Raw genomic sequence first — 18,692 nt, 5'->3', positions numbered from 1 at the left:
CGCCCTCCCCTGGCCAGACAATGCTGCTGCAGCCGGCAGAGAGCCCTCACAAGCCGGGGCACTCCAACCCTAACCCCTACCACGCTGGGGCACCCCTACCCCCATCCAAATCGAGCTGGGGTACCCCCCCTCCAACCCACATTGACCTGGGGAACCCTAACCCTGAGCTCCACCGAGCTGGGGTACCCCCCACCCCAATCCCCGCCGAGCCGGGGTGTCCTCACCGGGGTGTCCTCACCGCTGTCCCCATCCCGTTCCAGGAGCACTGCCAGGAGATGCAGGGACAAGCACCTGGAGGAGGCTCTCCGGCTGTCGCGGGCGCTGAGCGAGGGTCTGCGGGCGCTGGGTGAGGCGGAGGCACGGCCCCTGCTCCGCTGCGTCCTGGCTTTCCAGATGGAGGCAACCGGCAGCTCCAGCTCCTTCCAGAAACTGGAACAGGTCCGTAAGGCAACCGTGGCTTCAGAGCTCTGGCAGCCACCAATGTGAGTGGCACAGCCCCGGTGCGGCGCGTCCTTACCAGTGAGGAGGCCACGGTGATGCCACGGAGCTCCCCAAAAAGCGTATTATGGCTGGGATCTGTCGGGGGCCCGGGCTGACTCGGGGTGTCTCTCGGCAGATGGTGACCCAGCTGGCGGTGGGGAAGGAAGCCCTGCTGTCCCGGGAGGTGGGCGCGCTGCTGGCCGGCCTGGTGCCGCCGGGAGAGGTGAGAGCACCCCAGGTGTGCGGTGGCACCAGCTTTCGCAGGGGCTTGGCTGGAGCCCCTTGGTGACAGGGGCCCCTTCTCTTCCCCCCGTGCTGGGGGCTCGCCCTCGCTCGCAGCCGGTGACACGTGGCTGCCCATCACACCAGCCCTTTGCTCATCGCTGGGACAGTTTCTGGCGCAGGCAGGACCCTCCTGTCCGAGGCACCGAGCCCCAGCGTGTTGTCACGCAGGTCAAACTGTCCTTCTGCCCCCACAGGTGCTGTCTCCTGGGGACCTTCAGTCAGGTCAGTCTCTGCTCCTGCCCCTCTGGAGGCTTCTCCCAGCCCTCGGGACACCTCCTGCCCACCCACACCGGGTCCTCTGCGCTGGTGGGAGGGGGAGCAGGGACCAGGCGGATCCGTGGGGTCTCTGAGGAGGTCCCAGCAGCACCCAGTGGCTGTGCCCACCCGCCCGGGATGGCCAGAAACCAGACAAAGCATCCCCCAAAGCATCCCCTGCATCCCAGCCCCGTTCTTACCCCGCTTCCTGGCAGCGTGGCCCTCAGTGTGACCAGGAGCAGGGCTGGCTGCAGGCACAGTGACAGGAGCTGATGCTGTCCCCTTGCCCACAGTGTGCATGTTCATGGAGGAGAGCAGCCTGGGCCGGCAGCACTGGCAGCAGAACCTGGCCCCGCTGCTGCAGGGCCTGGCCACCACCTTGCGCTGGGTGCTACGGAGCCAGCCCCCTCCCGCCGGCACGTGGGGCTACCTGGCTGTCAAGGTAAGAGCCAAATCTCAAAGCAGAATCACAGAATCCCATGGGGTTGGAAGGGACCTCTGGAGATCATCCAGTCCAACCCCCTGCCAAAGCAGGTCCACCCAGAGCAGGTCCCACAGGACCATGTCCAGGTGGGTTTGAATGTCTCCAGAGAAGGAGACTCCACCACCTCCCTGGGCAGCCTCTTCCAGGGCTCTGCCACCCTCACAGGAAAGAAGTTCCTCCTCATGTTTAGGGGAACTTCTTATGTTCAAGTTTGTGCCCATTTCCTCTTGTCCTGTCCCTGGGCACCGCTGAAAAAAGGCTGGCCCCATCCTCCTGACACCCACCCTTTAAGAGGGGAAGGAGAAGTCCCTGCAAGGACTGTGTGGGACCGTCCAGGAGGGATGTGACACACAGAGCCACTTTGAATGGCCACCCCGTCCCTGAGGTTTTCCGGAGGTGGGGGACGCTGACTGCCATCCCTGCAGCCCCCGTCTCTCCTCTCCCCCAGGCCTGCCTCCAGCTCTTCCAGGCGCTGCCGAAGGACGTGGCCCCCCTGGTGTGGAGCACGGCGGGGAAGAGCAAAGCCCTGCAGAGCCTGCTGGGGCTGCTGCTGGAGGTGTCATGGGGGAAGGTATGGAGAGGGAAGGGGCTGCCTGTCCCAAGAAGCAGAGCATCCTTCCTGGGTGCTTTCTCCATTCCCCTCCCCGAGGGGAGCCCGCAGAGGCAGCCCCAGTCTTTGGGGTGTCCGGGGACCATGTCTGCTGGGGTTAAATGGGGTCTTGGTTTTCAAATGGTGCTTTGAGCTGTGCCTTTGCCTCCCGTGCAAGTCCAGGCCCCAGACAAGGAGACGCGGCTGCTGGCGGGGACAGCCCTGAGCATGTTGGTGAACACGGCCCCCCAGCCCCAGCGCGGGGCCAGCGCCGCCCTGGCCCTCTTCCAGCTCCCCCACCGAGGAACATGCTCCATCCCGACCCAGGGTCAGCCTCTGGAGAAGGGGACACCAGGTACAGGTGTGTCTGGGTGCCAGGGGACACCGACCAGTGCCACCCAGCAGCGGTGTGAGCTGGACTCCCCTGTGGTGTCCTGCTCTTGGGGCCTGGGAGCCCCAGCTGCCACCGGCCACCTCCCACGGTCACTCCGGGATGAGCAGGGCAGGTGGCTCTGGGATCAGCACTTGGGTTTGCCACCTTTTGGCCACCTCACACAGGTCGTTTCCCACCAGGTGCAGGGCAGCTGAAGTTTGGGGAGCTGGAGGTGGAGGTTCCCCCTGTCCCGGAGCCAGATGGGCTGGAGAAGCTGGTGCTCACCAGGGGTTTGCTGACGTGCTGCAAGACCGACATCCTCAGCTGTCAGCTGGAGAGCTTCACCCACCGGGTAGGAGAGCTCAAACCCACCAGCCAGGGATTGGGAGAGCCCCTTGGGCAGGGCTGGCAGCCACTGGCATGGGCTGTGGGTCCCCAGGGAGGTGGCCAGGCTGCACCGCTCCACACCAGCAGCTCCACGTGTCCTGCTGAGCACGGTGCCTCAGCCAGGAGCCTGCTTTTCCAAAGACACCTGACGGGGGATTTCCATCTCCCGGGGAGATGAGAAGCCAGGAGCTGCCAAAAGTAGTCCCTGCACAAGCAAAGCTCTGCCCGTTTCTGATGTGTCCCGAGTCCTCAAGAGCTGAGGGGTTCCAGACAGGGACCAAACTGCTGTAGAAGCAGAAAAAGCAGGCAGTGCTCTCCTCCCTGAGCCGCTGTGTTCCCCCAGGCCTGCCTGCTGCTGGACGTGGTCCTTCCCACGGTGTGTGCCCTCACCAAGGAGCAGAAGGACTGCCACTACTACTGCTTCCAAGGTAGGAGACAACGACCCCGCCGCGGCAGGGAGGTTTGGAAGGTTCACTGTGCTCCTGGAGCCCCTGCAGCACCTCATCTTCTCCCAGAGAAGATGCTTTTCTGGATCTTGGTAGATCTAGTTTGGAAACGGCAATTAATTTCTGCTCCAGCCGGGTGGGCACTAACCCTCACAGGCTCTTGCGTACCTGATGGGGACGCTGTCCCCCTGACACACGGGGTCCCTGATCCCCCGTCACCCCTCGCTGTCTCGGCTGTGGGCAAGTTGTGGGGTGAGGGCTGCAGGGCTGCTCTCTGCTTTGGCAGCCTGTGCCCTGTGGCTGCAGCGCCTGCGGGACAGCCTGCCTGCCCTCCAGCGCCTGACGGGGACCCGCGTCCTGGGACAGGACACCGAGCTGCTCCAGCGGCTCACCCAGCTGCTGTGGGACAACGCCGAGACCCCGGTAAGGATGGGGGTACTGAAGGTCTGTGTCACAGCAGCCAGAAACAGCCCTCGGCTGCTGTTCCCCTGCCTGTAACGCACCCTGGAGCTGCTCGTTTCAGCTCCATCAACCAACCACATCCCCTTCCCAGTGGCTGCCTGCACCCGTGCTGCTGAGGCCGGGGCACTCATCACACCTGGCCTCTGCAGGGCCCCCGTCCCAGTGCTTCACCCTCCCCACCAGTGCATCCCAGCCTGTCCCCATCTGCTGGCTCATCACCATCCCCAGCTCCTAACCCTGTGGCTGCCAGACAGTGCTGAAAGCTCGCAGGCACAGGAGAGCAAAGGGTCTCTCCTGCTGCAGGGAGACAGGAGGGGAAACCCACCCTAACCCCTCCTGCTTGCCCTCCTTCTCCCCCCAGGTGGAAGGGGTGTCCGAGTTCATCCACACCTCCTTCCGACTGCTCCTGGAGATCTACCACCTCGAGTGCCAGCACTTCCAGGACCAGGAGAGACCCCTCTACCAACAGATGCTGCAGAGGGTGGTCTCCATGCCGTGGCAAATCAAAGCCAGATACGTGCCCCTGTGTGCCGTCGTTCCCTACCTGGGCAGCCAGCAGGTAGGGAGGGCTCGGTCCTGGCTGGCACCACTGCTGGGGTGGCACAGTCTCTGTCCACTGCCGGTCACCTCCTGCCCATCTCAGCCATGCAGGCACCTTTCCCAGCCAAGGGATGGTGTCCCTAGTGGGGCAGAGAGCTGGAGCTGGAAGGATGCACCCCTGGGGACTGCCCGTGGGGAGGGGAGCTTTGCCAGCCCCTCCCCTGGCCAGACAATGCTGCTGCAGCCGGCAGAGAGCCCTCACAAGCCGGGGCACTCCAACCCTAACCCCTACCACGCTGGGGCACCCCTACCCCCATCCAAATCGAGCTGGGGTACCCCCCCTCCAACCCACATTGACCTGGGGAACCCTAACCCTGAGCTCCACCGAGCTGGGGTACCCCCCACCCCAATCCCCGCCGAGCCGGGGTGTCCTCACCGGGGTGTCCTCACCGCTGTCCCCGTCCCGTTCCAGGAGCACTGCCAGGAGATGCAGAGACAAGCACCTGGAGGAGGCTCTCCGGCTGTCGCGGGCGCTGAGCGAGGGTCTGCGGGCGCTGGGTGAGGCGGAGGCACGGCCCCTGCTCCGCTGCGTCCTGGCTTTCCAGATGGAGGCAACCGGCAGCTCCAGCTCCTTCCAGAAACTGGAACAGGTCTGTAAAGCAACCGTGGCTTCAGAGCTCTGGCAGCCACCAACGTGAGTGGCACAGCCCTGGTGTGGCACGTCCTTACCGGTGAGGGGACCACGGTGATGCCGTGGAGCTCCCCGAAAAGCGTATTGCAGCTGGGATCTCTCGGGGGCCCGGGCTGACTCGGGGTGTCTCTCGGCAGATGGTGACCCAGCTGGCGGTGGGGAAGGAAGCCCTGCTGTCCCGGGAGGTGGGCGCGCTGCTGGCCGGCCTGGTGCCGCCGGGAGAGGTGAGAGCACCCCAGGTGTGCGGTGGCACCAGCTTTCGCAGGGGCTTGGCTGGAGCCCCTTGGTGACAGGGGCCCCTTCTCTTCCCCCCGTGCTGGGGGCTCGCCCTCGCTCGCAGCCGGTGACACGTGGCTGCCCGTCACACCAGCCCTTTGCTCATCGCTGGGACAGTTTCTGGCGCAGGCAGGACCCTCCTGTCCGAGGCACCGAGCCCCAGCGTGTTGTCACGCAGGTCAAACTGTCCTTCTGCCCCCACAGGTGCTGTCTCCTGGGGACCTTCAGTCAGGTCAGTCTCTGCTCCTGCCCCTCTGGAGGCTTCTCCCAGCCCTCGGGACACCTCCTGCCCACCCACACCGGGTCCTCTGCGCTGGTGGGAGGGGGAGCAGGGACCAGGCGGATCCGTGGGGTCTCTGAGGAGGTCCCAGCAGCACCCAGTGGCTGTGCCCACCCGCCCGGGATGGCCAGAAACCAGACAAAGCATCCCCCAAAGCATCCCCTGCATCCCAGCCCCGTTCTTACCCCGCTTCCTGGCAGCGTGGCCCTCAGTGTGACCAGGAGCAGGGCTGGCTGCAGGCACAGTGACAGGAGCTGATGCTGTCCCCTTGCCCACAGTGTGCATGTTCATGGAGGAGAGCAGCCTGGGCCGGCAGCACTGGCAGCAGAACCTGGCCCCGCTGCTGCAGGGCCTGGCCACCACCTTGCGCTGGGTGCTACGGAGCCAGCCCCCTCCCGCCGGCACGTGGGGCTACCTGGCTGTCAAGGTAAGAGCCAAATCTCAAAGCAGAATCACAGAATCCCATGGGGTTGGAAGGGACCTCTGGAGATCATCCAGTCCAACCCCCTGCCAAAGCAGGTCCACCCAGAGCAGGTCCCACAGGACCATGTCCAGGTGGGTTTGAATGTCTCCAGAGAAGGAGACTCCACCACCTCCCTGGGCAGCCTCTTCCAGGGCTCTGCCACCCTCACAGGAAAGAAGTTCCTCCTCATGTTTAGGGGAACTTCTTATGTTCAAGTTTGTGCCCATTTCCTCTTGTCCTGTCCCTGGGCACCGCTGAAAAAAGGCTGGCCCCATCCTCCTGACACCCACCCTTTAAGAGGGGAAGGAGAAGTCCCTGCAAGGACTGTGTGGGACTGTCCAGGAGGGATGTGACACACAGAGCCACTTTGAATGGCCACCCCGTCCCTGAGGTTTTCCGGAGGTGGGGGACGCTGACTGCCATCCCTGCAGCCCCCGTCTCTCCTCTCCCCCAGGCCTGCCTCCAGCTCTTCCAGGCGCTGCCGAAGGACGTGGCCCCCCTGGTGTGGAGCACGGTGGGGAAGAGCAAAGCCCTGCAGAGCCTGCTGGGGCTGCTGCTGGAGGTGTCATGGGGGAAGGTATGGAGAGGGAAGGGGCTGCCTGTCCCAAGAAGCAGAGCATCCTTCCTGGGTGCTTTCTCCATTCCCCTCCCCGAGGGGAGCCCGCAGAGGCAGCCCCAGTCTTTGGGGTGTCCGGGGACCATGTCTGCTGGGGTTAAATGGGGTCTTGGTTTTCAAATGGTGCTTTGAGCTGTGCCTTTGCCTCCCGTGCGAGTCCAGGCCCCAGACAAGGAGACGCGGCTGCTGGCGGGGACAGCCCTGAGCATGTTGGTGAACACGGCCCCCCAGCCCCAGCGCGGGGCCAGCGCCACCCTGGCCCTCTTCCAGCTCCCCCACCGAGGAACATGCTCCATCCCGACCCAGGGTCAGCCTCTGGAGAAGGGGACACCAGGTACAGGTGTGTCTGGGTGCCAGGGGACACCGACCAGTGCCACCCAGCAGCGGTGTGAGCTGGACTCCCCTGTGGTGTCCTGCTCTTGGGGCCTGGGAGCCCCAGCTGCCACCGGCCACCTCCCACGGTCACTCCGGGATGAGCAGGGCAGGTGGCTCTGGGATCAGCACTTGGGTTTGCCACCTTTTGGCCACCTCACACAGGTCGTTTCCCACCAGGTGCAGGGCAGCTGAAGTTTGGGGAGCTGGAGGTGGAGGTTCCCCCTGTCCCGGAGCCAGATGGGCTGGAGAAGCTGGTGCTCACCAGGGGTTTGCTGACGTGCTGCAAGACCGACATCCTCAGCTGTCAGCTGGAGAGCTTCACCCACCGGGTAGGAGAGCTCAAACCCACCAGCCAGGGATTGGGAGAGCCCCTTGGGCAGGGCTGGCAGCCACTGGCATGGGCTGTGGGTCCCCAGGGAGGTGGCCAGGCTGCACCGCTCCACACCAGCAGCTCCACGTGTCCTGCTGAGCACGGTGCCTCAGCCAGGAGCCTGCTTTTCCAAAGACACCTGACGGGGGATTTCCATCTCCCGGGGAGATGAGAAGCCAGGAGCTGCCAAAAGTAGTCCCTGCACAAGCAAAGCTCTGCCCGTTTCTGATGTGTCCCGAGTCCTCAAGAGCTGAGGGGTTCCAGACAGGGACCAAACTGCTGTAGAAGCAGAAAAAGCAGGCAGTGCTCTCCTCCCTGAGCCGCCGTGTTCCCCCAGGCCTGCCTGCTGCTGGACGTGGTCCTTCCCACAGTGTGTGCCCTCACCAAGGAGCAGAAGGACTGCCACTACTACTGCTTCCAAGGTAGGAGACAATGACCCCACCGCAGCAGGGAGGTTTGGAAGGTTCACTGTGCTCCTGGAGCCCCTGCAGCACCTCATCTTCTCCCAGAGAAGATGCTTTATCTGGATCTTGGTAGATCTAGTTTGGAAACGGCAATTAATTTCTGCTCCAGCCGGGTGGGCACTAACCCTCACAGGCTCTTGCGTACCTGATGGGGACGCTGTCCCCCTGACACACGGGGTCCCTGATCCCCCGTCACCCCTCGCTGTCTCGGCTGTGGGCAAGTTGTGGGGTGAGGGCTGCAGGGCTGCTCTCTGCTTTGGCAGCCTGTGCCCTGTGGCTGCAGCGCCTGCGGGACAGCCTGCCTGCCCTCCAGCGCCTGACGGGGACCCGCGTCCTGGGACAGGACACTGAGCTGCTCCAGCGGCTCACCCAGCTGCTGTGGGACAACGCCGAGACCCCGGTAAGGATGGGGGTACTGAAGGTCCGTGTCACAGCAGCCAGAAACAGCCCTCGGCTGCTGTTCCCCTGCCTGTAACGCACCCTGGAGCTGCTCGTTTCAGCTCCATCAACCAACCACATCCCCTTCCCAGTGGCTGCCTGCACCCGTGCTGCTGAGGCCGGGGCACTCATCACACCTGGCCTCTGCAGGGCCCCCGTCCCAGTGCTTCACCCTCCCCACCAGTGCATCCCAGCCTGTCCCCATCTGCTGGCTCATCACCATCCCCAGCTCCTAACCCTGTGGCTGCCAGACAGTGCTGAAAGCTCGCAGGCACAGGAGAGCAAAGGGTCTCTCCTGCTGCAGGGAGACAGGAGGGGAAACCCACCCTAACCCCTCCTGCTTGCCCTCCTTCTCCCCCCAGGTGGAAGGGGTGTCCGAGTTCATCCACACCTCCTTCCGACTGCTCCTGGAGATCTACCACCTCGAGTGCCAGCACTTCCAGGACCAGGAGAGACCCCTCTACCAACAGATGCTGCAGAGGGTGGTCTCGATGCCGTGGCAAATCAAGGCCAGATACGTGCCCCTGTGTGCCGTCGTTCCCTACCTGGGCAGCCAGCAGGTAGGGAAGGCTCGGTCCTGGCTGGCACCACTGCTGGGGTGGCACAGCCTCTGTCCACTGCCTGTCACCTCCTGCCCAGCTCAGCCATGCAGGCACCTTTCCCAGCCAAGGGATGGTGTCCCCAGTGGGGCAGAGAGCTGAAGCTGGAAGGATGCAGCCCTGGGGACTGCCCGCGGGGAGGGGAGCTTTGCCAGTTGATGCCCACCATAATCTGGCCAAAAGCAGCTTGGGGTACCAGAGATGCTCAGTGCCACGGGTGACCGCAGTGTGGTCTGCACCCAGATCTGTCCCCCACCTTCAGCGTGGCAGGGAACTCAGTGCCACGGGTGACCGCAGTGTGGTCTGCACCCAGATCTGTCCCCCCCCCTTCAGCATGGCAGGGAGCTGAGGGTCATCTGCCTTCTTCCCAGGTGCTGGACGCCTACCCGGACCTTCCGCAGCACCTCCTGAGCTGCCTCTCCACCAACCACCTCTGTCCCACCGCCACCGAGGTCTACAAGGCCCTGGTGCGGCAGCAGCGTGCCGAGGGGCAGGGGGGCACGGAGGCAGCCCTGGCAGAGCGGTGGGCACTGGCCTGGCTGCCCCTGCTCTCCCAGGCCCTCCGCTCCCCCCTGCCCATCCTGCAGAGCAATGTCGCCAACCACCTCCTGGCCTGGACTCTGCAGCAGCTCCCGGCTGCCCACGCACTGCTGGCTGCCCGCTTCAGCGCCCGGGACACGGCGTCGCTCCGGGCGTGGGTCTCGCTGCTGAAGGCACAGAAGAGCGTGGCGGGGACCCTGCCGCTGCGGGGCGAGGAGCTGGAGCGTCTCTCCTGCTGCCTGGGCGCCCGGGAGGACGGCGTGCGGCTGGCGGCGCTGGGTCTCCTCTGCTGCAGCCCCAGCACCAACCGACCCCTCTCGGGCAGCGAGATGCGGCTCCTGCGGGAGTTCCTGCCCCTCAACCTCAACTGCGACTCCTCCTCGTTCCGGCAGCTGCTGCAGGCGGCGGTGAGGAAGGCGCTGGTGCGGCTGCGGGACAGCTCGCTGGCCCAGCTGCGAGGGAAGGTGGCCCAAGGAGCCCAGCCCAGCCAGGGAGCGGAGCAACTGGCCCAGGCAGTAGGTGAGGTGGCCACCCCGGCACCTCCACCTTGGTCCCAGGGGATTCACACACAGGTGCCCAGCCTGGCATCAATCTCTGCCTGCAGGATTCGTGGAGTGGCTGCTGCAGCTCAGCATCACCTCGCTCAGCCCGGGCGCCAACTACCAGAGGAAGAAGACGGCTCTGCTCCTCCTGGCCGCGGTTCTGGAGACCTGCACGGACACCTGGAGCCCCGAGAGGAAGAAGGGCCAGCCCCCACGTGAGTACGGGCTGCATCACCCCTCGGCTGCAGGGCTGCTCTCCCCTGTCCCTGTCCCACCGCCCCGTGTCCCCACCGCAGGGACCATGGCCACGCTGCTGAGCTACGCCAGGCAGAGCGGCTGCTGGGACTTCTTCTCCCAGCCCAATTTGTTGGCCCTGCTGAGCTGCTTGCAGGACAGCACTAACGAGGTGAGCCTTAATTGTCGTAAAGCAGCCTGCCTTGGCCCTGAGTGGGCTCAGAGGGGAAGGACGGTGAGCTTCCCACACGATGGGCTCCCCCTTCTGCCCTGCTGCTTCCCCCCCCATCTTTTGTACCAATTCCTCCCACCTCCCCTGTTTTGGCAGATCAGAGACTTGGCCTCGGAGCTTCTTGTCCGTTACTTTCCCCCCACGTTCCCTGAGCCCATCGCCCTGGCTCTCTTCCAGCTGGCCCAGGAGGCCCTGGGCAGCCCGCGAGTGCAGGAGGCTGAAGCTGGAGCCGTGCTGATGAAGACCATCCTGCAGAAGTATGAGCCCCCCCAGCCTCCTCCTCCCCACAGCAGCCCCTGAGAGCGTGTCAGCAGCCCCTGAGTGTCACCACAGGCTGCATTTACATCTCAGGGCAGCGAGGGCTTGGCTTTGAAATAGCCTTGGAGTGGGGAGCTGGGTAGGGTTGGGGCGCAGGACCCCAATCTGGGGTAGGAAGGAGCCGCACAGCACGACTTGGGCAGAAAACTCCCTCGTCCTTGCAGCAGCCTTTACCTCTGCCCCCAGGTCGGACAGCAGCACCATGAAGAGCCTGGCCCTGGAGGCTGAAGCAGCCCCCACGTTGCCCAACCGAGGGCTGTGCTTCGCCCAGCACCTTCTCCACGTGCTGCAAGCCCAGTACGCGGCGGCGTGCCAGGACCTGCTGCAGGCAGCAGCCACCGCACCGATGCACGGTACGTCCCCAGCCGGGCAGCTAGTGGCTCCTACGGCCAGTCTGGGAGCACGCAGGAATTGTACAGGCAGGAATGGGGCCACAACTCGGTGCTGATGCCAAATCTTGCCTCAGTTTCCCCATATTGCTGCTCCACCTGCCCAGCGTGCCCATCAGTAGGGGCCCTGCTTGCTCCCCTGCCCGTGAGCCGCCTCAGCTGCAGGCTCGGGGAGGAGGGATGGGGTGTCACCAGCCCCGGCTGTGACCAGAGGTGGTGTTTGTGCAGGAGCCATCGCAGCCCTGCGGAGGTGCCTGCTCCAGGTGCCGGAGGTGGCCGCCTCCATGCGGGCAGCAGAGCTGGCGCAGAGCTGGCAGGAGCTCCTCACCCGCCTGGTGACCACCACCAAGGACATCACCTCCTTCCTTCTGGGCGCTCTGCAGAGCCAGCGAGGCCCCGGCACCGATGAGCAAGGTGAGTGTGTCCCATGGCCGGGAACCAGCCCCTGGAAGCACCAACACCTCCCTCCCAGCTCTCCTGGACCCAGCAGCCCTCCAAACCTGCGGGGAAGGGACTTGCTTTGGGACACACTGTGGGACAGGAGACAGTGTCAATTGTGTGTGCTCTGAACAGGGGGTCCTCCCCACCCCGCCAGCAACATCCCCCTCCCTCTGCCCCACACCGCCCCGCTCACACCAGGCTTCTCCCTTCCGCAGCTGCGGCCCCATCGTTTGCAGACATGGGGAACGCCATCGGCTCCCTCATCATGCTGGGGAAAGGCCGGGGGCAGGAGGAAGAGGAGGAGGAGGACTCAGTCCTGCTGTCGGAGGAGCACAGCCTGATCCTGACCTGCTGCTGGGTGTCGGTGAAGGTAGGCACCCCTCCCCATGGCACCGGGGACAGGGGCACCCCAGCACAGCAACCACCACCCAGCTCACCCCCGCAGCCGGGCTCCTCGGCTCCCCTCGGGGCATTCTCCCTCCCTGGGGACTAATGATGGGGAATCTCTGCCCTTACCTCAGAGCTGCCACAGAACATCCTCACTCCCTGCCAGGGAGGATGCAACCTCCCTCCTCCCCAAAAGCAGCCACCTCCCCACCTGCCCTGATGTAGCCCAGCTGGGTCCCAGGCACTGACAGACCCCAGCTGTGGCAGAGCCAGGCTCCCCAGCTTGTAGCCCATCATGGCTCCTTTCTGATAGCCACCCATCCTGCCTTCTCCTCCTCTCCAGTGGCAGCCTGCAAAAAGGCCCTCTCTGCCCTGGGAAACCTGGGAGACCTTCTCGCTCTCTCCAACTCCCTGAAAGGAGGGTGTAGCCAGGGGGGGTCGGTCTCTTCTCCCAAGGAACAGCTGATGGGACAAGAGGAAACGGCCTCAAGTTGCCCCAGGGGAGGTTCAGATTGGAGATTAGGAACAGTTTTTACACTGAAAGAGTTATCAAGCCTTGGACCAGGTTGCCCAGGGAAATGGTGGAGTCACCATCCCTGGAGGTATCTAAAAGCCAGGCAGACATGGTGCTGGGGGACATGGGTCAGTGGTGGCTTTGTCAGTGTTGGGTTGATGGTTGGATGATTTGAAGGGTCCCTTCCAACCCAGGCAATTCTATGATTCTGTGGAACCGCCGTGCTGCAGAGCCTGCGTGTGCTTGTGGCCATCCCACTGCCCACACTGCCCGGTGGTGCTGGCAACCAAGAGGGTTTGTCCTGGGGGGGTAATGGCAGCCCCCCCCTGTGCTTCCCTGCGGCAGCTACAGCGGGGCAGGACAGGAATGGGGCAGCCCCACGGCCGGTCCCCGTGACCTTCTGCTTCTCCACAGGAGATCGGGCTGCTCTTGGGGGGCCTGACTGAGCTGCTGCTGGCCCCCCCAGTGCTGCCTGCCGGATGGGGGTCCCTCCTGCCGTTCAGGTTGGAGATTAGGAACAATTTTGACACTGAAAGAGTTATCAAGCCTTGGACCAGGTTGCCCAGGGAAATGGTGGAGTCACCATCCCTGGAGGTATCTAAAAGCTGGGCAGACATGGTGCTGAGGGAGGTGGGTCAGTGGTGGCTTTGTCAGTGTTGGGTTGATGGTTGGATGATTTGAAGGGTCCCTTCCAATCCAGGCAATTCTATGATTCTGTGGAACTGATTTGAAGGGTCCCTTCCAACCCAGGCAATTCTATGATTCTGTGGAACCAATCAAGGCCAGATACGTGCCCCTGTGTGCCGTCGTTCCCTACCTGGGCAGCCAGCAGGTAGGGAAGGCTCGGTCCTGGCTGGCACCACTGCTGGGGTGGCACAGCCTCTGTCCACTGCCTGTCACCTCCTGCCCAGCTCAGCCATGCAGGCACCTTTCCCAGCCAAGGGATGGTGTCCCCAGTGGGGCAGAGAGCTGAAGCTGGAAGGATGCAGCCCTGGGGACTGCCCGCGGGGAGGGGAGCTTTGCCAGTTGATGCCCACCATAATCTGGCCAAAAGCAGCTTGGGGTACCAGAGATGCTCAGTGCCACGGGTGACCGCAGTGTGGTCTGCACCCAGATCTGTCCCCCACCTTCAGCGTGGCAGGGAACTGAGGGTCATCTGCCTTCTTCCCAGGTGCTGGACGCCTACCCGGACCTTCCGCAGCACCTCCTGAGCTGCCTCTCCACCAACCACCTCTGTCCCGCCGCCACCGAGGTCTACAAGGCCCTGGTGCGGCAGCAGCGTGCCGAGGGGCAGGGGGGCACGGAGGCAGCCCTGGCAGAGCGGTGGGCACTGGCCTGGCTGCCCCTGCTCTCCCAGGCCCTCCGCTCCCCCCTGCCCATCCTGCAGAGCAATGTCGCCAACCACCTCCTGGCCTGGACCCTGCGGCAGCTCCCGGCTGCCCACCCGCTGCTGGCCGCCCGCTTCAGCGCCCGGGACACGGCGTCGCTCCGGGCGTGGGTCTCGCTGCTGAAGGCGCAGAAGAGCGTGGCGGGGACCCTGCCGCTGCGGGGCGAGGAGCTGGAGCGTCTCTCCTGCTGCCTGGGCGCCCGGGAGGATGGCGTGCGGCTGGCGGCGCTGGGTCTCCTCTGCTGCAGCCCCAGCACCAACCGACCCCTCTCGGGCAGCGAGATGCGGCTCCTGCGGGAGTTCCTGCCCCTCAACCTCAACTGCGACTCCTCCTCGTTCCGGCAGCTGCTGCAGGCGGCGGTGAGGAAGGCGCTGGTGCGGCTGCGGGACAGCTCGCTGGCCCAGCTGCGAGGGAAGGTGGCCCAAGGAGCCCAGCCCAGCCAGGGAGCGGAGCAACTGGCCCAGGCAGTAGGTGAGGTGGCCACCCCGGCACCTCCACCTTGGTCCCAGGGGATTCACACACAGGTGCCCAGCCTGGCATCAATCTCTGCCTGCAGGATTCGTGGAGTGGCTGCTGCAGCTCAGCATCACCTCGCTCAGCCCGGGCGCCAACTACCAGAGGAAGAAGACGGCTCTGCTCCTCCTGGCCGCGGTTCTGGAGACCTGCACGGACACCTGGAGCCCCGAGAGGAAGAAGGGCCAGCCCCCGCGTGAGTATGGGCAGCATCACCCCTCGGCTGCAGGGCTGCTCTCCCCTGTCCCTGTCCCACCGCCCCGTGTCCCCACCGCAGGGACCATGGCCACGCTGCTGAGCTACGCCAGGCGGAGCGGCTGCTGGGACTTCTTCTCCCAGCCCAATTTGTTGGCCCTGCTGAGCTGCTTGCAGGACAGCACTAACGAGGTGAGCCTTAATTGTCGTAAAGCAGCCTGCCTTGGCCCTGAGTGGGCTCAGAGGGGAAGGACGGTGAGCTTCCCACACGATGGGCTCCCCCTTCTGCCCTGCTGCTTCCCCCCCCATCTTTTGTACCAATTCCTCCCACCTCCCCTGTTTTGGCAGATCAGAGACTTGGCCTCGGAGCTTCTTGTCCGTTACTTTCCCCCCACGTTCCCTGAGCCCATCGCCCTGGCTCTCTTCCAGCTGGCCCAGGAGGCCCTGGGCAGCCCGCGAGTGCAGGAGGCTGAAGCTGGAGCCGTGCTGATGAAGACCATCCTGCAGAAGTATGAGCCCCCCCAGCCTCCTCCTCCCCACAGCAGCCCCCGAGAGCGTGTCAGCAGCCCCTGAGTGTCACCACAGGCTGCATTTACATCTCAGGGCAGCGAGGGCTTGGCTTTGAAATAGCCTTGGAGTGGGGAGCTGGGTAGGGTTGGGGCGCAGGACCCCAATCTGGGGTAGGAAGGAGCCGCACAGCACGACTTGGGCAGAAAACTCCCTCGTCCTTGCAGCAGCCTTTACCTCTGCCCCCAGGTCGGACAGCAGCACCATGAAGAGCCTGGCCCTGGAGGCTGAAGCAGCCCCCACGTTGCCCAACCGAGGGCTGTGCTTCGCCCAGCACCTTCTCCACGTGCTGCAAGCCCAGTACGCGGCGGCGTGCCAGGACCTGCTGCAGGCAGCAGCCACCGCACCGATGCACGGTACGTCCCCAGCCGGGCAGCTAGTGGCTCCTACGGCCAGTCTGGGAGCACGCAGGAATTGTACAGGCAGGAATGGGGCCACAACTCGGTGCTGATGCCAAATCTTGCCTCAGTTTCCCCATATTGCTGCTCCACCTGCCCAGCGTGCCCATCAGTAGGGGCCCTGCTTGCTCCCCTGCCCGTGAGCCGCCTCAGCTGCAGGCTCGGGGAGGAGGGATGGGGTGTCACCAGCCCCGGCTGTGACCAGAGGTGGTGTTTGTGCAGGAGCCATCGCAGCCCTGCGGAGGTGCCTGCTCCAGGTGCCGGAGGTGGCCGCCTCCATGCGGGCAGCAGAGCTGGCGCAGAGCTGGCAGGAGCTCCTCACCCGCCTGGTGACCACCACCAAGGACATCACCTCCTTCCTTCTGGGCGCTCTGCAGAGCCAGCGAGGCCCCGGCACCGATGAGCAAGGTGAGTGTGTCCCATGGCCGGGAACCAGCCCCTGGAAGCACCGACACCTCCCTCCCAGCTCTCCTGGACCCGGCAGCCCTCCAAACCTGCAGGGAAGGGACTTGCTTTGGGACACACTGTGGGACAGGAGACAGTGTCATTTGTGTGTGCTCTGAACAGGGGGTCCTCCCCACCCCGCCAGCAACATCCCCCTCCCTCTGCCCCACACCGCCCCGCTCACACCAGGCTTCTCCCTTCCGCAGCTGCGGCCCCATCGTTTGCAGACATGGGGAACGCCATCGGCTCCCTCATCATGCTGGGGAAAGGCCGGGGGCAGGAGGAGGAGGAAGAGGAGGACTCAGTCCTGCTGTCGGAGGAGCACAGCCTGATCCTGACCTGCTGCTGGGTGTCGGTGAAGGTAGGCACCCCTCCCCATGGCACCGGGGACAGGGGCACCCCAGCACAGCAACCACCACCCAGCTCACCCCCGCAGCCGGGCTCCTCGGCTCCCCTCGGGGCATTCTCCCTCCCTGGGGACTAATGATGGGGAATCTCTGCCCTTACCTCAGAGCTGCCACAGAACATCCTCACTCCCTGCCAGGGAGGATGCAACCACCCTCCTCCCCAAAAGCAGCCACCTCCCCACCTGCCCTGATGTAGCCCAGCTGGGTCCCAGGCACTGACAGACCCCAGCTGTGGCAGAGCCAGGCTCCCCAGCTTGTAGCCCATCATGGCTCCTTTCTGATAGCCACCCATCCTGCCTTCTCCTCCTCTCCAGTGGCAGCCTGCAAAAAGGCCCTCTCTGCCCTGGGAAACCTGGGAGACCTTCTTGCTCCCTCCAACTCCCTGAAAGGAGGGTGTAGCCAGGGGAAGTTGGTCTCTTCTCCCAAGGAACAGGTGATGGAACAAGAGGAAACGACCTCAAGTTGCCCCAGGGGAGGTTCAGGTTGGAGATTAGGAACAATTTTGACACTGAAAGAGTTATCAAGCCTTGGACCAGGTTGCCCAGGGAAATGGTGGAGTCACCATCCCTGGAGGTATCTAAAAGCTGGGCAGACATGGTGCTGAGGGAGGTGGGTCAGTGGTGGCTTTGTCAGTGTTGGGTTGATGGTTGGATGATTTGAAGGGTCCCTTCCAATCCAGGCAATTCTATGATTCTGTGGAACTGCCGTGCTGCAGAGCCTGCGTGTGCTTGTGGCCATCCCACTGCCCACACTGCCCGGTGGTGCTGGCAACCAAGAGGGTCTGTGCCAGGGGGGCAATGGCAGCCCCCCCTGTGCTTCCCTGCGACAGCGGGGCAGGACAGGAATGGGGCAGCCCCACGGCCGGTCCCCGTGACCTTCTGCTTCTCCACAGGAGATCGGGCTGCTCCTGGGGGGGCTGGCTGAGCTGCTGCTGGCCCCCCCAGCGCTGCCCACCGGATGGGGGTCCCTCCTGCCACTCCCCACCCTGCAGACAGCCGCGAGGGTCTTCCAGGAAATCCTGCTGCGGTGCCGGCACTGGGTAAGAGCGTGTCCCACCTGGGGTGGCTCAGCCCCATGCCCACCCCTCCAGCCCTGTCCCGGTAGCCGGGGGCTCTCAGGGGTGTTCAGTGGGGCAGGGTCTGCTCTGGGGCCACGGGGCACGGCTGGGATCCCAGCACCAGAGCCCATCACATCCCCACACCATCACCTCTTCTCGCTTCCTCCTTCCCCTTTGCAAGGAGGTTTCTGGGGGCCATGAGGGGCTGGTGGGGGACCCCTGTGTGGTGGGCTGCCGTGCTGCAGAGCCTGCGTGTGCTTGTGGCCATCCCACTGCCCACACTGCCCGGTGGTGCTGGCAACCAAGAGGGTCTGTGCCAGGGGGGCAATGGCAGCCCCCCCTGTGCTTCCCTGCGACAGCGGGGCAGGACAGGAATGGGGCAGCCCCACGGCCGGTCCCCGTGACCTTCTGCTTCTCCACAGGAGATCGGGCTGCTCCTGGGGGGGCTGGCTGAGCTGCTGCTGGCCCCCCCAGCGCTGCCCACCGGATGGGGGTCCCTCCTGCCACTCCCCACCCTGCAGACAGCCGCGAGGGTCTTCCAGGAAATCCTGCTGCGGTGCCGGCACTGGGTAAGAGCGTGTCCCACCTGGGGTGGCTCAGCCCCATGCCCACCCCTCCAGCCCTATCCCAGTAGCCGAGGGCTCTCAGGGGTGTTCAGTGGGGCAGGGTCTGCTCTGGGGCCACGGGGCACGGCTGGGATCCCAGCACCAGAGCCCATCACATCCCCACACCATCACCTCTTCTCGCTTCCTCCTTCCCCTTTGCAAGGAGATTTCTGGGGGCCATGAGGGACTGGTGGGGGACCCTGCGTGGTGGGAGGGGCACCCATCATGGCACAGGGGCCCCCTTTGTGGCGCGGGGACCTGAGGCTGCTCTGCCCTAGGGAGCGGTGGAGGGCTGCAGCATGGGCTTCACCAAGTTCTGTGCCGCTCTGCTGAACCACCCGGACCCGGAGCTGCAGGCCATCCCACAGAACATGCTGGAGCAGGTACCATGTGAAGGGTCCCTTCCAACCCAGGCAATTCTATGATTCTGTGGAACCGCCGTGCTGCAGAGCCTGCGTGTGCTTGTGGCCATCCCACTGCCCACACTGCCCGGTGGTGCTGGCAACCAAGAGGGTTTGTCCTGGGGGGGTAATGGCAGCCCCCCCCTGTGCTTCCCTGCGGCAGCTACAGCGGGGCAGGACAGGAATGGGGCAGCCCCATGGCCAGTCCCCGTGACCTTCTGCTTCTCCACAGGAGATCGGGCTGCTC

General features: G+C 64.6%; 2 protein-coding genes across 2 annotated transcripts in view; both read left to right on the top strand.

The window, feature by feature from the left end:
• The window catches only part of LOC106889177, a 4,638-nt gene extending 2,190 nt beyond the window's left edge, over positions 1-2,448 (top strand). The window contains exons 3-8 of the mRNA XM_014943966.1: positions 261-438; positions 617-703; positions 960-987; positions 1,314-1,462; positions 1,953-2,075; positions 2,272-2,448. Coding sequence (XP_014799452.1) covers positions 261-438; positions 617-703; positions 960-987; positions 1,314-1,462; positions 1,953-2,075; positions 2,272-2,319 — 613 coding nt within the window. The 3' untranslated portion in view covers positions 2,320-2,448. The remainder of the gene's footprint in view (positions 1-260; positions 439-616; positions 704-959; positions 988-1,313; positions 1,463-1,952; positions 2,076-2,271) is intronic.
• The window catches only part of LOC106889176, a 24,320-nt gene continuing 7,949 nt past the window's right edge, over positions 2,322-18,692 (top strand). The window contains 30 exon segments of the mRNA XM_014943965.1: positions 2,322-2,448; positions 2,667-2,818; positions 3,197-3,281; positions 3,586-3,722; positions 4,123-4,316; positions 4,774-4,951; positions 5,130-5,216; positions 5,473-5,500; positions 5,827-5,975; positions 6,466-6,588; positions 6,790-6,910; positions 7,177-7,331; positions 7,710-7,794; positions 8,100-8,236; positions 8,637-8,834; positions 9,245-9,932; positions 10,018-10,170; positions 10,252-10,361; positions 10,518-10,678; positions 10,926-11,092; positions 11,357-11,542; positions 11,785-12,026; positions 13,642-14,329; positions 14,415-14,758; positions 14,915-15,075; positions 15,323-15,489; positions 15,754-15,939; positions 16,182-16,336; positions 17,275-17,421; positions 17,859-18,008. Of these exon segments, the coding sequence (XP_014799451.1) occupies positions 2,322-2,448; positions 2,667-2,818; positions 3,197-3,281; positions 3,586-3,722; positions 4,123-4,316; positions 4,774-4,951; positions 5,130-5,216; positions 5,473-5,500; positions 5,827-5,975; positions 6,466-6,588; positions 6,790-6,910; positions 7,177-7,331; positions 7,710-7,794; positions 8,100-8,236; positions 8,637-8,834; positions 9,245-9,932; positions 10,018-10,170; positions 10,252-10,361; positions 10,518-10,678; positions 10,926-11,092; positions 11,357-11,542; positions 11,785-12,026; positions 13,642-14,329; positions 14,415-14,758; positions 14,915-15,075; positions 15,323-15,489; positions 15,754-15,939; positions 16,182-16,336; positions 17,275-17,421; positions 17,859-18,008 (5,661 nt within the window).

This window comes from Calidris pugnax, unplaced genomic scaffold (genome assembly GCF_001431845.1).
Source record: "Calidris pugnax isolate Ruff unplaced genomic scaffold, ASM143184v1 scaffold138, whole genome shotgun sequence".
NCBI lineage: Eukaryota > Metazoa > Chordata > Aves > Charadriiformes > Scolopacidae > Calidris > Calidris pugnax.
The sequence above is the reverse complement of the archived record's forward strand: the minus strand, read 5'-3'. Positions and strand labels throughout refer to the sequence as shown.